A 16,462-nucleotide genomic window follows, 5' to 3' on the forward strand; every position below is an offset into this window, starting at 1 on the left:
CTTTTCTTAGTTGTGTCCACAGTTGTTTGTGATCTGTGGAGAGCGTTGGGACTTGGTGACAAGGACTCCTGGTTCAGTTGTGGCATCGAGGAGAGAGGGCAGTGACCACAGCTGAGGAGGGCGGGCGTCCCGGTGAAGGGCGAGCATGTCCACTTCGCCCAGGAGTCTTGGGGCCGCTGCCTTGGGCTTTTCTGCTAGTTTCTCTGGACGGAGCCTGGGTTAGACAAGGTCTGTTTCTGCTGGAATCCCTGAGTTCGTGCCCGAACCCTGCTAGACCTGAGAGCTGCTGGTTTCTGGACCAAAGGACAGACTCCCATCCCCAGCCAGCCAGGCCCAGCACCCTCGCGTGTGCATCCTGTGTAAATATGTGCATATCTGTACATAAGATGATGTTCTGTGTTTAAATAAACAGATCAGACCTGTCCTGGCTGTCTCCTGTCTTGCCCCTTGAGCTGTGTCAGCCCCAAACTCTGTACTGTCTGTCTCAGCCCCGTCCTCCTTGTGGTCCCATGGGGGGAGGCGCTGGGTGCCTGTGGCTGGGAGGGCAGGGAAAGGAACAACCCCCACAAGACTAGCAGCCACTCCGAGAGTCCCCAGGAGGGACGGTGGAGCCCAGGGCCCCTTTGGGACAGGCAGCACCTTGGTTTGCGGTGCCGAGAAGCCCGTGTGACAATGGCCTCTCAGCACCACCAGCCTGGAGGTAGGTGGCAGTGTGCACGTGTTACGGATGGAGGGACCACCTTGACTGAGCCCCACAGTGTGAGAGTCGGAAGGGTCTGAAGATTGTCTAGTCCACGGGTCCCCCCACCCCTGCCACAGACCGGTGCCGGTCCGTGGCCTGTTAGGGACAGGGCCGCACAGCAGGTGAGCGGCAGATGAGCGAGCGAAGCTTCATCCGTATCCGCAGCCGCTCCCCAGCGCCAGCATCACCGCCTCAGCTCCGCCTCAGATCCTTAGGAACTAGATTCTCATGGGAGCCCCGGTCCCTGGTGCCACAAAGGTTGGGAACTGCTGCTCTCGTCCATTCCCCTGACTTTCGTACGTGTGGAAACTGAGACTCTATAAAGTCCGGTGACTCAGCTGGGGCGTCGAGCCAGTCAGAGGCAGAACCCGGGCGCTCTCTCTCCTGTGAGCGCTGCCTCGCTCCCGGGGCAGGCTTCGGTCTCCACCCTGGACCCCAGAGTTCTGGTCTTCAGGGGTGTGAGGCAGCTCACGCCCCAGACCAGCAGGCACCCCAGGGCCCTGACATCACCTCCGCTTGGCCAATGAGCTAAGTCGCAGCAAGGGGTGAGGATGTGTCGGCTACCTCCCCCACCCCAGCCCCTGTGGTTGCAAAGATGCTCTAACAGGAAGCGGGTTTGAGGAGCTGCACAGCTTCCTGCCCCCCCCAGGGCTGAGTGGGGCGAGCAGGGCGAGTGCCAGTTCGGGCCACGAGACGCAGCTTCTTGCCAGGGTCCTGGCAGCTTCCTCTTCCACGGCCGCTTCCGTGTGGCCAGGGCTCCAGAGGCAGGAGCTGCTGTCTGCTTCTAGGCCCCCCTCTACCCCAGTTCGGAGCCCTGCCCCCTGGGGCCGGGCCGGGGGGGCCCGGAGGCCGGCTTAGGATCCCATGGGGGACCGGTAGGGCGAAGGCCTCAGGGTCGGAGGCTGGGCCAGAGCCCCGCAGCCCCAGCCATGAAGTCTCGGCAGAAAGGAAAGAAGAAGGGCAGCGCGAAGGAGCGGGTGTTCGGGTGCGACCTGCAGGAGCACCTGCTGCACTCGGGCCAGGAGGGTAAGGGCCAGCCCCGGCCAAGCTGCGGCAGAAGCACCTCGGGGTGGTCGTGGTGGGGTCGGCAGCTGGACCAGGCGAGGCAGGAGCCATGCTGGGGAGCGAGGGCAGGGCCATTCCTGAGCGACTGCCTGGGAACGGGGAGGCTGACGGGGACAGGGCCGGGAGGTGGCCGGCAGAAGGGGCGATGGAAGTTCCTGAGTCTGAACGGAAGGGGACAGGAGCAGGGCCCCAGAGGGTCTGAGGGAGGCGGAAGGGCCGACGGGGTCTCCTGCCTGGAGGAGAGTGCCTGGGGCCGGGTGGCAGGCTCTGGCTCCTCTGCAGAAGCCACAAGCGAGGATGTGGGGTGAGGACAGCCCTCCCCACTGCCCGTGACCCTACTCTTCCCGCTCAGAGGAGAGGCAGGTTCGAAGTGGATGAAGGGCCAGGGAAGAAGCTGCAGAAACGGGCAGGCCCGGGAGTAAGAGGCGGCTTGAGGTCTGGTGTGAAGATGGCGTGGACGGGGCAGAGAAGGTGGTGTGGGGACTGCGGAGCTGGCCCAGCGTCCACCCCGGGCTTGGAGATCAGGGACGGTGTTGGCCATCTGAGCTTGGCGTGGAGTAGCCACTCGTAACATGTCTCGCTGTGATTTGAAATTGAACACAGGTGTCCTGGGCGCCCGCCGGCTTGTTTTTGGCTCACCGGGCCCCTCCCAGGGAAGGGCAGGTCCCCCCTCCCCCACCCGCCCCGCCCCGCCTGCCGTTTCCTCTTTGTCCCCTGTGCTCTGGGTTGCACAGCGCAGTAGCAGGAGGGTGATGGCGGCTCCCGGCTCATTTCCTGCTCACAGCTGGCCCTGCATCCCCAGACACCTTCTTCCCCTTTTCTCCTCCCCCAGAGGCCCCCATCCCTCCCGGCCTCCCTTAGGGAAAGCCCGGGGCCCAGGGAGGCACCCTGAGTAGCTGAAGTGACTTCTCGGGGCCTTTCTCTTCTCCACGGGCGGAGCCCCGCTCTCCGCACAGGGCGGCCCCTCTCGAGAATGGAGACTCTCGGCCACACGCGTGCGCTTTAGCTGGGACCGATGCTCTTCTCCCAGGTCTCTGCGAGCCCAGCGCGGCCTCTTCGTCCTGGCCGTGCCCTTCCCTGTCACCCTTCCTGGCCTCCGCCTGCATCCCCTTTCTCTGGAAAGGGTGGACACCTGGCTGCTGGGCCCTGGCCCAAGTGCACCGCAGAGGGGACGGAGGCACCCGCCGGCCCTCGCCAGAGCCTTGCGGGCAACGGCGGCCCCCTCTCCCTCCCCGGCTCCTCCCGGCATAGACGGGTGGAGAGCGGAAGGGTAGGCAGGCTGCTGATGCTTCCGTCTAACTCAAGGCCCAGCGGGAATGAGCGTCCTTGCCAGTGCAGGCCGGCTCCGGGCCCCCTCCATCTCCGGTGCGCTGTCTCCCCACGCTCACACCCCTGGTCCTTCCAGCGCCTTCCCCCAGCTCTCTGCCCCGGCGACTCGCTTCCGTCTGCGAGCCCCACACGCGTGCCCTCCCTGTTCCTGACCTTTGTCTCTTCCGTGGTGTTCAGATTTCTGACTCTCCAGGTCTCCAGGCACCAGGCCCCCGCCCTGATCTGCCCCCTCCCTTGGCGTCTCTGTGCCTTCGACTTAGCCACCCCAACCCTGCCTCGCACCTGTGCTTCTGACCCCATCTCTGACCCCTAGCTCCTTGCCTGCCCCCTCTTTCTGACCCTGTCGTCTTCCCCCCATCTCCTTGACCCATTTCCTCAGTGGCTCTGACTCCCCAGGCTCTTGAATGCCTTCGTTAAAGGCCTCTGGAGGTTCAGAATCCACAGAGAACAGGAGGAGGGAGACCTGCCCTGCCTGGTTGCAATTCATGTGAAAAGGACCCGGGGTTCAGGTAACAGCAGCCCATTTCGAGTCAGGTGTTTGCTGCAGCATTAGGCACCGTGAGTGAGGCAGCAGCCCCGACAAGGAGGGCCACCCCCTCTCTGCATCTGTGCCGGGGCCTGAGGTCAGGGGACCCCTGCCAATGGGCCCAGGGCCTGAAGGGACGGATGGTGAACTTCGGGCGAGGACTAAGGTGCGGTGAGAGGTGACCGGGGAGCCCTCGCCTCGGGCGCTCGCACGGCCCTGGGAGGGGGTGATCCTCTGCCTCTCTTGCCCTGGACACCTTTCTCGTCTCACCCAAGTCCTGGCGCTGGGGTCCGGGAGGGCAAGGGCGTGGACGCCAGGTCGCAAGAGGCTTTAAAGTAGTGGCTGAGGAATTTATTCCCTTCTTTGTGTATTTCTATCTTACTTAATGCCACAAAGAACTTGGGATGGATGACTTTCAAAACCCAAAGCTTTACAAAAAGAGAGAGACGATGACCAAAGGACTCGAGTTGACGGGAAAACGAGAGGGAGGGTAAGATCAGGGCCCAGAACTGCGTATTGCCTGGTTCTCTGTGGGTCCTGGGCGTGGGCCCTGAGCACCCGGCGATCGAAGCGGGGCTAAGCACAGTTAGGAACGAGACTCATGAAGCCCATGAGAAAGGAAAAACAGGTGGCTTAGAAAAAGCACAGCTTTTTTCTGACACTGACACGTGAAAGGGACGGCCTTGGGGAGTCACAGTCTGTCGGACTCAATAGTTCATCCTGGGCAACATTCCGTGTCGAGTCTCCGAGAGGCGTCACCAATGCTCACAGCTGATTGCTTAATTCGTTGAGTCCTGTGATAACCCTTTATTGAGCACATGCTCTGTGTCTGCACTGTGCTGTATGCTGGGGAGGATGTTACTGCTTGTCCAAAGGCATAGGTACAAAAGAAACTAATCAATCTAAGGCCATGCCACCCTGCACGTGCCTGATCCCGTCTGATCTCCGAAGTCTGGTTAGTACTTGGATGGGAGACCACCTAGGAAGACCAGGCGCTATAGGTGTAAAAATAAAAGAAACTAATCAGAACGAAGTGCAGTAAGTGCTATAATCTAGATGCGAAGGACTGTGGGAGCTCTAATACAGATGAAAGCAAATGGTTCAGAATTGGAGGTGCTGGCCAAGGAATGTTTTGAAGAATGCATAGGAGTTCACTGGGCAGTCAAGGCGGCACGTGTCCAGGCAAGAAAGTCGCGTAAGTGAGGGCACAAGGCTCGCTCGTTGAGCAGCAAAGGGCTGGACTGCAGGGTTTGTTGGGGGACTGGCCGGAGCTGAGGCTGGAATGGTGGCTTGGAACTGGCTTCTGAGGGGTCTTCTGTACCATGCTGAAGAGTTTATATTTTATTCTGTATCCGTACGGTGAGCAGTAAAGACTGGAGTGGAGCAGGTTGTACAGACAGCAAAGATTTAAGGCAGGCAAGTGCTTTCGAAATCGCTGTGTGGCCTGTGGAGAGGGGCTGCAGCCTGTGGCTTCTGAGGGTTTCCCACGTGTGAGACGCTGTCAGACGATGATGAGGAGGGATGTCGGGAGGGTTGTGCTCTGATCTCGTCCTTACGGAGCTGACAGCGCAGTAGCAGAGGAGGGCCCGGGGCAGGGGGACAGAAGCAGCTCTTCGAGCTCTCGGAAGTGAATCCTGGCTCTGCTGGTCGGTACTGGTCACTTGTTACTCTTTTGACCTTGTCTTCCTGTCTGCAGAGTGGGGACTAGAGCATGTAATGACAGTGCCTGGCACATAGGACCTTCTCTCCCGACTTGACCTGTCTGGAGGTCTGGTGCTGTTTTGTGCACCTTCCCATGACGAAACTAATGTCCACGCACTTGCTTACCAGAGCGGGTGCTTCGCAGGTATCCCCATCAGCCGCGTTCCATTTTGAGTGGGACAACTAACGTTCCTCTATTTTGTGTAGAGTGTCATGTAAATGCACTTTCGAGACCAGTTTGTACCCCGAGTCCCCTTTCACACAGATGGCTGCTGCCCCTTTAAAAATTCCAGAGTAGCAACAAGTAATTATAGAGAAAGAAATTTCAGTTCCAAAAGGCAGAATTTTCTAAGGGGAACAGGCAGCCTAGAGAGGCAGCGAGCCCCCTCGCTGGGGTGAGGGGCGTTTGCGCTGATGCTCAGGACCCAGTGGGCAGAGAGGCGGCAGAGGGCTTGGCAAGTGGGAGCTGATGGCCTGTGCGAATCTTTCTGACGAGTTTTTATTCTGCGGGCTTTGCCCCCAATCTCCCCAAACTCCCTTCCCTGATGCGTCCATTTCTCGGACGCCCAGACCTTCTGACGTCTCCCTCTGCCCTGCGTGTGTCCCCAGTGCCGCAGGTGCTGAAGGCCTGCGCGGAGTTCGTGGAGGAGCATGGGGTGGTGGACGGCATCTATCGCCTCTCAGGAGTCTCCTCCAACATCCAGAAGCTCCGGTGAGTCGGGCAGTGCGGCGAGGGCTCTGGGGGAGCCAGAGGGTGAGGGGAAGTGGGGAGCAGGGGTCCTAGATGCTAGGTGCTGTCACGGAGGGGTTCCAGAGTCTTCTCGGGAAAGGTCGAGACCGTGCCCCCACGCCCCCAGGCTGGCACGCGTGTACGTGCGCGCACACACGCAAACTGACACACCTGCACCCCCCCCACACCCATCCAGCTTTTAAAAATTTAGATATGATTCTCACACCATAAAACTCACCACGTAAAAATGGACGGTTCGGTAGTACACTCACAGGGTGTGCGACCTGCACCAGTGTCCAACTCCAGGACATCTCATCGCCCCTAAAAAGGACCCCCTTCCCCAGGAGCAGCCCCTGCACACATTTCGCCTGCCCAGGCCTGGCAGCCGCCGGCCTGCGTTCTGTCTCTGTGCTGTTCTTACTCTGGACGCGTCGTGTCGGCGGGTCCCGGGGTTGGGCCTCGTGCGCTGGCCTTCCTCACACGGCGTTTTCCAGCTTCCTGCCTGTGTCTCAGACGGCGGAGCTTCGTTTCTTTCCATGGCTGAACGATGCCCCATCGCAAGGCTTTTCCACGTTTAGTTTCCACTCACCTTTCACGGCCGCGTTGCTTTTGGCTCCTATGAATAATGGTGCTACACACATTCACGTCTGAGCCCTTGTGGGGACACGTGCTTCTGATTTACAAGAGAGTGTGCGTAGGAGCGGAGGTGCCGGATCGCACACGCGTAACTGTGTGTTGAACGTTTAAAGGAACTGCTGGACCGTTTTCCACAGCCGTTTCCTCATTTTACATCCCCACCAGTGTGTGAGGGTCCCCCACATCCTGCCAGCACTCGTCACTGGGCGTCTGTTTTATTATAGCCACCCGAGTGGGTATGAAGTGACATATTTCATCTATATTGTCATTTCCCTAGTAAGTAACAGCGTCGAGCACCCTCTCATGTGCTTATTGGCCATTTGTATGTCTTTGGAAAAATGTCTCAAACCCTTTGTCCATTTTTTAATTGAGTTATTTGTCTCTCTTGAGTTGTAATCATTCTTCATATTCCAGACATTAAACGCTTACCAAATCTATAATTCTCAAATGCTTTCTCCCATTCTGTGGGTTGTCTTCACTTTCTTCATAGTGCCCCTTGACACACAAAAGTTTGCAGTTTTGTTGTTCAGTGTATTTTTTCTTTGGTTGCCTGCACTTTTGGTGTCATAGCTAAGAAACCGTCGCCTAACCCAAGGTCGTGAAGATTTACACTTACGTTTCCGCCTAGGGGTTACACGTGCCCATCTTGCAGACACCGGAAACACGCCCGGGCTCATCCCCCGCTCGCACTGGCCCCTGCAGGCCCCTGCATCGCTGCGCACGCCCACAGCTGCTTCCTGGCCTAGGGCCCTGTCAAGCTACATATCCGCTTGCCCCCTGCACAGCCACTTACACGACTGAGACTCGCGTCCCCATGGAGACACGCCCCCAGCTCTCCCCAGGCACCCCCCACCCCCGAGCCCCTACCCTGACCACTCTGCCCCCCACACCCTCCAGGCAGGAGTTCGAGGCAGAGCGGAAGCCGGACCTACGGCGGGACGTCTACCTGCAGGACATTCACTGCGTGTCCTCCCTGTGCAAGGCCTACTTCAGGGAGCTGCCGGACCCCTTGCTCACCTACCGGCTCTACGACAAGTTCGCTGTGAGTTGGGGGCTGGGGCAGAGGACGGGGGCGGGGGCAGCTGTTCCGATGTTGGCAGCCCAGGTGCGTCCAGTGGCCGGCAGAGGCTTAGCGATCCTGAATGGTGGAGACCACGTTCCAGGAGCTCGAGCCCTCCCCAGTCTCCTTGCACCCCCAGTGCCCTCCCCGTCCCCCGCTCTCTCCGTTCCCTCCTTTCCCTAGGGCTGCAGACCACACACGGCGGGCGGGAGCTGGGGGAGAGTAGGCACCGGTGGTCAGAGCGGGAAGGCCTTGGAACTCGTCTAGACGAGAGCCTCCCGACACGTAAGAGAGCGAGAACGCTCTCAGAGGCCCGAACTTCTCGAGCGTGCCCCCACGATTGCGATCACGTGCCCGCGCCCTCCGAGTGAGAACATGGCAGAAATGCCGCCCGAATCCACGCTCGTAGGACGAGCCGCGCTCCGAAGAGCGTGCCCGTGTTTGAAGACCCCGAACAGCGGAGGCGCCGCCCCGCCCACACCCACTAACCCGGCGGGCGTGGGCCTTCCTGGACACCCTGGAATAACTCCACGGCCCCTGAGCACTCGCGAGGTCAGGGGCACTGATGTGTCCCAGGACCAGAGTGCCACCGACAGAGGACTCCAAGGCAGAGAGGGGCAGTGAGCTGCTCAGGGTCACAGAGGTATTAAGTGGCATGACCAGGATTCAGCTGCAGGTCTTGTGGGCCCCACGTTTTCTGCTGGTGGTTTCTAGACTCAGGGACGGGGCCTCTGAGTCTAACTCGAGCTCTGGGGTGTGAGCAAGGGTGGTGCGGGGCGCTGAGTGCTGCCCCTTGGGCCCCCACCAGGAGGCCGTGGCAGTGCAGCTGGAGCCTGAGCGCTTGGTCAAGATCCTGGAGGTGCTTCGAGAACTGCCCGTCCCGAACTACAGGTGTGTGGGGCCCCTCCCCACCTCCAGCCCCGACCTCCCACAGCCCAGGCTCTCCTTCCACCAAGGGCCTTGACTGGCCCCTTCTCGTCCAGCTCCCAGGCCCCAGCCCTACTCCTGCCCCGTGTGGCCCCTGAGTGTCCTCTGCCCCGTGGCGCCTTTTCTGCAGGACCCTGGAATTCCTGATGCGTCACTTGGTGCACATGGCCTCGCACAGCGCGCAGACCAACATGCATGCCCGCAACCTGGCCATCGTCTGGGCCCCCAACCTGCTGAGGTGCGTGCGAGCAGTAGCCCCCCGAGCCTGGCCCCGAGGCTGACTCCGGGAGGGCTGTGGCTGTGCGTGTGCCTTGGGGAGGTGGGGGAGGTGAGGGGGGATCTCACGGAGCCCGGGGAGAAACAGGAGCTTCAGGGTTTACACCAAGTGTGGGATGGGCTCACCCTTTAGCCCTTTCTGGAGCTCGAGTGAAGTTCCTGAGGGCAGCGCCTCTGTGTTTCCTCACGCGTACCCACCGGGCCCCCAGCCGGAGCAGGACTGATCCCTGTCCGGTGTTTGTCGAGCACATGTCTTACGGTCTGTTGGAGAACTGGCCAGCACACAATTCCTTGTGATGCAGGCAGACTAGGAGAAATCCTTATATTCATTACAAACGAGACACCTTGGTGTGCGCAGGAAGCAGAGTTAATTCTGAGGAGGTGTCTGAGAAGGGTTCCTGGAGGAAGCGCCGGTAGAGACTTGAGTCCTGCGCACGGTTTACAGGTGGAGGCGGGCTTACCGGCACGCAGGGGAAAGGCGCAGGGGCTCTTAGGAGAATTCGGGTGAAGAAGTGTGGTGGGGCTGGGGGCGCATAAGTCCACGTCGCCACAGGTCTAAGGACATAGAGGCTTCAGGCTTCAACGGGACTGCGGCCTTCATGGAGGTGCGCGTGCAGTCCATCGTCGTAGAGTTCATCCTCACGCACGTGGACCGGCTCTTCGGGGGTGCTGCCCTCTCTGGTTAGTGCCCTCCCCACCCACCACGTCACCGCTCTCAGTCTGGGGTGTCATGTCAGAGTTACACAGGGCCTCAAAAATCATCTAGTTCACTCTCCCCGTTGTGCAGATGAGAAAACTGAGTCTCCAAGGGAGGTGTTGCTGATGGCCACATGGGGACGCGCTGGCAGTCGGGACTCGGGCGGGCCTCTTCTGCTCTCGGTCTGGGGCAGAACTTGGCCTCTTAATCGCCGTCCTGGCTCTCAAGGCTAGTGACTGCTCAGTCCCTCCCCAGCCCACCAGGCCAATGTCCTGGGATCCCCTGGCCCTCTCTGTCCCTGAGGACTCAGTCCCTCCCGAGGAGCTAGGTCAGGGGCCTCCGGGCACAGCCCTAGCCTGGCAGCTGGTGGACGGGCCGTGTGGTGAGGACCTGGGAGCCTGAGCCCTCTCTTCTCTGATGTTGGCTGATTCCCCAGCTGCTGATGGGGATGGTGGATGGCGCTCTCTTCCGGGGCCCCGGGCGTCGGGCAGCCCTGAGGACCTGATGCCCAGGTCCCTGCCCTACCACCTGCCTAGCGTCCTGCAGGCTGGAGACGGCCCCCCGCAGATGCGGCCCTACCACACCATCATCGAGATCACAGAGCACAAGTAAGGTCTTCCTCCGGGGCCCTCCTCCCCTGCACAGACCACCGGCCCCCGCCCCAGTGATTTCTCCATTCCCTGCAGGAGGAAAGGGTCTTTGAAGGTCAGGAAGTGGAGATCAATCTTCAATCTGGGTCGCTCTGGCAACGAGACCAAGCGTAAACTCCCACGGGGGCTGGAGGACAGGGGTAAGTCTGGGAGGTGTGGGGGCCTCTGCCGCAGGTGTGCCAGGCCCTGGCTCTATCATGCCCCTGTCTTGCAGAAGACAAATCTGACAAGGGGGTGCTGCGGCCAGCCAAGAGCATGGACTCACTGAGTGCTGCGGCTGGGGCCAATGACGGTGAGTGTAAGTGTGTGCTCCTGTGCGTGTGCGTGTGCGTGTGCGTACTACTAACAGCATGGGCCTGTACGCATCTGTGTGGAAGCGTGTCTGTGAGTGTACCTGTAAGTGCTTACCAGTATTAGGAATAAGACCGGTGTGTGCGTGTGTGTGTGTACATGTGGCCAAATGTATGCACTAATTTAAAACTTATGTAACGAGTGCCTGTTATATAGCAGCCATAGTGCTGGATGCTGGGTTTACAGTGGTGAGTTTATCCTCTGTCTCTGGGGTGTCATGAGTACTTGCAGGGACAGAGTGGCTGTGTGGAGGTAGGGATGGCCAGTGGCTGTATCTTCAGAGAGGGAAGGGGTTCCTAGGTGTGTGTAGGTGGGGTGACTGTTGACCTGCTGTGGAATTTGCTGTGCTGGCCCAGGGAAGCTGAGCCCAGTGCCATCCAGGATTCTAAGCCTCAAGGAAGCAGAGGGCACTCTCCGGAGCATTCCCAAGGTGTCCAGGTCAAGTCCCTTGTAGCTGAGACTATTCCCTGCCTCTCTCTCCTCCACAGAACCGGAGGGGCTGGTGGGACCTAGCAGCCCCCGGCCAAGCCTACCGCTTTCTGAGAGCTTGGAGAATGATTCTGTGGAGGCAGCAGAGGGTGAACCGCAGCCCGAGGCAGAGGCCCTGGGCAGCACGAACTCAGAGCCAGGCACGCCACGAGCTGGGCGGTCAGCTGTCCGTGCTGGGGGCAGCAGCCGTGCTGAGCGCTGTGCTGGCGTCCACATCTCAGACCCTTACAATGTCAACCTCCCCCTACACATCACCTCTATCCTCAACGTGCCCCCAAACATCATCTCTAACGTCTCCTTGGCCAGGCTCACCCGTGGCCTTGAATGTCCTGCCCTACAGCCCAGGCCGAGCCCTGCCTCTGGCCCTGGCCCCGGCCCGGGCCTTGGCCCTGGCCCCCCAGGTAAGGACCCTGGGATTTCCAAGGATGGGAGAGGGGACTACAATTCTCGACTGAAGCTCTGATGCTGGGGAGGGAGGAGTCCCTACCCCCGGGGCTTTGGGTGGTTACTTTCAGCTGCCTCCCTGGTTCAAGGTTGGGGAAATCCAGTAATGTTATCAACTCGTGTGAAATCTATGGAGAGAAGATGTCTCAGGTACCCAAGGATGGGGTCAGTGTCAGACGTATACAGCAGGGATTGCTACACACAAGGTGGGATGCGTAATAGAGAACAGTGATCATCATCATAACATTAATACTAACAGCGAAGACTTATCGAGGGTTTATTAGGCGTCATATGCTGTCTTAAGGACTTTGCTGGTGTTAGCTTATTTCGTTTTCTCATACTCTATGACACAGGTATTGTTATCCTTACGTCACAGCAGTGGCACCTGAGACTCAGGTTAAGCAATTTGTGATTTAGTTAGGAGGTGGCAGGTCTCGGATCTAATCTTTGCTCTGACTCCAGTTCTGAAAGCGTCACTGAGAGGTGCCACAGGGTAGTGGAGAAGGATGTGGGCTATGCAGTTGAGTAGATGTGGGTTCAAACTGTGTCACTTGTGTGACCTTGGACAAACTGTTTAATTTCTTGGAGTCTCAGTTTCCTCATATGTAAAATGGGGATATTACAGGGTGGTTTTGGTGGGGAAAAGTAAGATAACATGTAAAACATAGCACAGTGCTTGGCACGTGCTAGGAGCTCAAAAAAGGCAGCTCTAAGCCAATAGGTAAACTGGTCTGAGAGGGTTGGCCACATGGGGTATCTGCTGGCAGTGCTGGGCCCACACTGCAGCAATGCCAGGAAGACCCACACTGGAAAGGGTCAGGGCTGGCCTTGACCTTTGTACTCCTGGGACTCCCTCTCTTCCAACAGATGAGAAGTCGGAGGCAAGCCCAGCCCCAGGTGCCCTGGCTGACTCAGGCGCGGCAGACGTGGCCCCTGCCCTGGAGGACTGCCTGTCCCAGGAGGTGCAGGACTCCTTCTCCTTCCTAGAGGACTCAAGCGGCTCAGAGCCCGAGTGGGTGGGGGTGGAGGATGGGGAAGTGGCCAAGGCAGGAGCAGCAGGAGCAGCCTTCTCCCCTGGGGAGGATGACCCTGGGATGGGCTACCTGGAAGAGCTCCTGGGAGTTGGGCCGCAGGTAAGAAGCCGTGCTGGGTTTGGGGGTGGTGAGGAATCCAGAGGGGAGACAGGGCCACCTGGTTCTGAGCCACATGCTGTGCCCGCAGGTGGAGGAATTCTCTGTGGAGCCACCCCTGGATGACCTGTCTCTGGATGAGGCACACTTCGTCCTGGCTCCCAGCTGCTGTTCCCCGGACTCTGCTGGCCCTGGGCCAGAAGCAGAGGAGGAAAGTGGGGAGGAAGTCTTCCTGAGTGCCTACGATGACCTCAGCCCCCTCCTGGGGGCCACACCCCTGGCCTGGGAGGGTCCAGGTCTTCGGGAAGAAGAGGCAGCAGGGTGTGGCAGGCACGAGGCTCCAGGACAGGCCGAGGAAGCACCGGCATGCTGCAGACCTGGGCAGGACGAGGAGGCTGAGCCTGGCAGCAGATGGGACATCAGGGAGGAAGCTGAGGGGAGTCCAGAGTGTGAGGCGGAGGCTGGAGGGGCAGGGGAGGATGAAGAGGAGGCTGGGGGAGGCCAAGAGATGACGGTCAGTTTGAGAGAAGGAAGTGGGGAAGAGACAGAGGCCAACGGAGAAGAGGCCAAAGGTCAGCGGGAGGATGAGAGCACGAAAGCAGCTAAAGGGGTGGAGAAAATGGGAGGAGAGCAGGGTAAAGACAAGGACGAAAGAAAGACTGAGAGACAGGACGAGGCCGAGGAAGCGGGGGAAGCACAGGGAGAGGCCGGAAGGGACCCCGAGCACGAGGCCCAGGAAAGCCACGCTGTGGAGGAGAGCTGGGAAGTTGTACAGGAACGACAGGCTGAGGAAGGCAGAGGGGATGAGGATAAGGTCAAAGGACGGCAGGAGGACGGTGACCAAGAGGCCAGAGAAGACCGAGGAGACGGTGAAGACGGCAGAAGTGCAGAAGCGGCAGCTGGAGGAGGAGCAGGGGAGGTCGGCAAGGAGCGCGAGAGCGGCGATGGAGAGGCAGAGGGGGACCGGAGGGCCGGCGGGGATCATTTAGAAGAGAGCTTCCTCCTTGGAGGGTCATCTGTAGAGTCCTTGGAGGCTGACAGTGCCAAAGAGGGCAACGCCCGTCCCTCTGAGACAGAACAGGCAGCCCCACCGCCACTTCGGCCAGAGGAGATGGAGCCTGAGGGGCAGCCTAGTTCAGAGGGCTGCAGTCCCTGCCTGTGTCCCCTGGGCTTGGCCGGCGGTGTGGGCATGCGCCTGGCTTCCACCCTGGTTCAGGTCCAACAGGTCCGCTCTGTGCCAGTGGTGCCCCCTAAGCCACAGTTTGCCAAGATGCCCAGCACAATGTGTAGCAAGATCCATGTGGCACCTGCAAGTCCATGCCTGAGGCCCGGCCGGCTTGATGGGACTCCCGGGGAGAGGGCCTGGGGGCCCAGAGCCTCTCGCTCCTCTTGGAGGAATGGGGGTAGTCTTTCTTTTGATGCTGCTGTGGCTCTGGCCCGGGACCGCCAGAGAACTGAGGCCCAGGGAGTTCGGCGGACCCAGACCTGTACTGGGGGTGAGGACTACAGCCTCATCCCCAGAACCTCCCCCTGTAGCATGACCTCTGCCCATTATCCTCGGCCCCTCAGCTGCCTGGAGCTCCCTCCTGAAGGATCAGAAGGGTCTGGACCTCGGAGTCGGCTTAGTCTGCCCCCCAGAGAACCCCAGCCCCTTCACCCCCTCTTACCCCCACAGCGCAGAACGTATGCCTTTGAAACACAGGCTAATCCTGGGAAAGGTGAGGGACTGTGATTAGGACCAGAGCATTGGGCAAAGGGGACAGTAAGTTGTCTGGGATCTCTGGGGTCCCTAACTAGCTGTGTCTTCTGCAGCCCGAGGAGCTGCAGTGCCCAACTCTGTGGGCTCTGGGTCTCTAACTTCTCTGTGACTATGGGAGGAACTGCCTTGGTTGGTTCACCTGAGCTTGGCTCAGACACAAAGCACTTATCCCTTAGGAGAGTCCCAAGAAAGTCACCGAGATCCTGTTCCTAGGGAGTGTGGTCATTGGCCAAAGGGAACAGAGTAGGCAGAAAACGTAGAGGTTTCTCAAAGTGAAGAATGAAGGGGGAACTCCAGCCAAGTCCCTGCCTTCCTCTGCCGCTGTGACCTTCTCTTCATGGAAGCCCCCAGGGTGGAGGTGGGGAGGACAGGGCCGGTCAGAACTTGTCATACCCTTCTAAAGTTGCTCATCCTTGTTCTGCTCTTGGATGCCTGTATACCTCCCGACCCTCTTAGCTCCAGGTTACGCGCACGTGTCCAGGAAGCGCTGTGAAGACCTCGATGTTTGCTGGAGGGACTGGCTCCCTTCCCAGCAACTCCACCCACTGCCTCTGGTCACCTTAAGGGAGGTCTTGCTGTGGCCTCGCCTTTTGCCTTGGGAACAACTTCCTCCTATTTCAGGGAAGGGGAATGGCATCTCTGGGGCCCTGGGACTGCTTCCGCAGACAGGCTAGGGCCACTAGTCTCATTCCCCTAAGGAGTGACGTCTCGGAATAAAAGTTGTATTTTCACATGTAAATAGTGTGGAGTTTGATTATTCTTATTAGAGTCTTGGGTGACCGGTATCCTAATTTCGCGTTTGGCCAACCGTTCTCCTTTTTTTGTCGTTCGGGTGCTTTTCTTCCGTGGTTGTCATGGAGACCAGTGGCTAGAAACCAGGGCTGGGTTCGCGGCGGTCAGGAAATGGGGAAGAGAAACTGCCATTTACATGATGTTCATGTGTGTCAAGAAAGGCTAGGGATTCCCCGCGCTTGGACTCTTTGCCCTTGGTTTTATTTAGTCCACCTAACAACTCTGTCAGGTCGGCACTGGCCTCGCCATTTTAGTTGAGGAAACTGAGGCTTTTTAGGTCAAAAGGCCTGCGAAGAGACCGGAGGTGAGAAGCGGCAGCGGTCGGTCGAGCGCCGTTTGCGAGGCTGGAGTCCGACGCTCCCCGTGACACCGCGCCGCTCCGAGCCCACGCGGGGCGGGCAGTGCTGAGAGGGGCGGGGAGCAAGGGCCGTCGCGCGGCCACCGGGACGCTGCCACACCGAAAGCCCTGGGGTCTTCGCGCGAGGGACGCCGACGCAGAGCAGCACAGAGGCCCCGAGCGTGCCCAGACGCGTCCGGACCGAGCAGGAAACGCTTCCAGGAGGCCCGCGTCCAAGATGGCCTCCGTGGTAGCCCTTGTCAAAGATGGCGCCTCCGACCGAGGTGCCTCCCTTGATCTACACCGGCCCAACGCCCTTCCCGGGAACTGAATGTAAAGGCCCTGTCCGGCAGAAAGACGGTAGCACAAGTCGGCGTTCTTGCCCAGAGCGCGCGGGGCTCCAGCGTCATTCTTCCCGGGCGCTCGCCCCTTCTGGACCCCAGCCGCACCCCGCCGTCCGCACCCTTCGGCTCGCGTCAAGATGGAGCGACCGGAAGTGGGCGGCTCAGAGGCCGGGCAGGCGCGGCGGTCGAGGCGACACTTCCGCCCCTCACCTACATGGCCGCGGGATGGGAGCGCGCATGCGCAGCCGTGCATGGAGCTGCCCGAGTGCGGAGAGGGAGGCGCTGTCGGAGCGAACCGGCGGCTGAGGCGCGCTCGGCCGGTGAGTGCGAGACCGGGCGGGAGCGTGGAGACGGGGTGGGCCGGCGAGGAAGGGCAGCCTTCGTTTCGTTCCCGTTGCTCAGGTCAGGGGATTCCTGGGGGGAAGCCTTTGTTTTGCGCCGGGCTCGCTCATCTCCCCGCTTAGTGGGCCGACTGGC

The 16,462-nt window shown here is 59.9% G+C and overlaps 1 protein-coding gene across 1 annotated transcript; it reads left to right on the forward strand.

The window, feature by feature from the left end:
• Positions 1-1,411: 1,411 nt before the first annotated feature.
• ARHGAP30 (Rho GTPase activating protein 30) lies at positions 1,412-15,294 on the forward strand. Its single transcript, XM_006907873.3, has 12 exons — positions 1,412-1,768; positions 5,973-6,075; positions 7,627-7,771; positions 8,598-8,680; positions 8,847-8,954; positions 9,546-9,673; positions 10,126-10,297; positions 10,376-10,479; positions 10,554-10,631; positions 11,179-11,580; positions 12,491-12,756; positions 12,845-15,294. Exons 1-12 carry the CDS (start codon positions 1,672-1,674, stop codon positions 14,483-14,485), a joined length of 3,327 nt encoding a protein of 1,108 aa, XP_006907935.1. The 5' UTR covers positions 1,412-1,671; the 3' UTR covers positions 14,486-15,294.
• Positions 15,295-16,462: the final 1,168 nt, after the last annotated feature.

The sequence above is a fragment of the Pteropus alecto genome, unplaced genomic scaffold (genome assembly GCF_000325575.1).
Source record: "Pteropus alecto unplaced genomic scaffold, ASM32557v1 scaffold101, whole genome shotgun sequence".
NCBI lineage: Eukaryota > Metazoa > Chordata > Mammalia > Chiroptera > Pteropodidae > Pteropus > Pteropus alecto.

What these genes read in the sequence shown, in the direction of transcription:
- ARHGAP30 (XM_006907873.3), top strand. Translation starts at nt 1,672, where the DNA reads ATGAAGTCTCGGCAGAAAGGAAAGAAGAAGGGCAGCGCGAAGGAGCGG. An exon ending in GCTGCACTCGGGCCAGGAGG is followed by an intron (nt 1,769 to 5,972) that starts GTAAGGGCCAGC and finishes GTGTGTCCCCAG; the next exon opens with TGCCGCAGGTGCTGAAGGCC. An exon ending in CTGCCCGTCCCGAACTACAG is followed by an intron (nt 8,681 to 8,846) that starts GTGTGTGGGGCC and finishes CCTTTTCTGCAG; the next exon opens with GACCCTGGAATTCCTGATGC.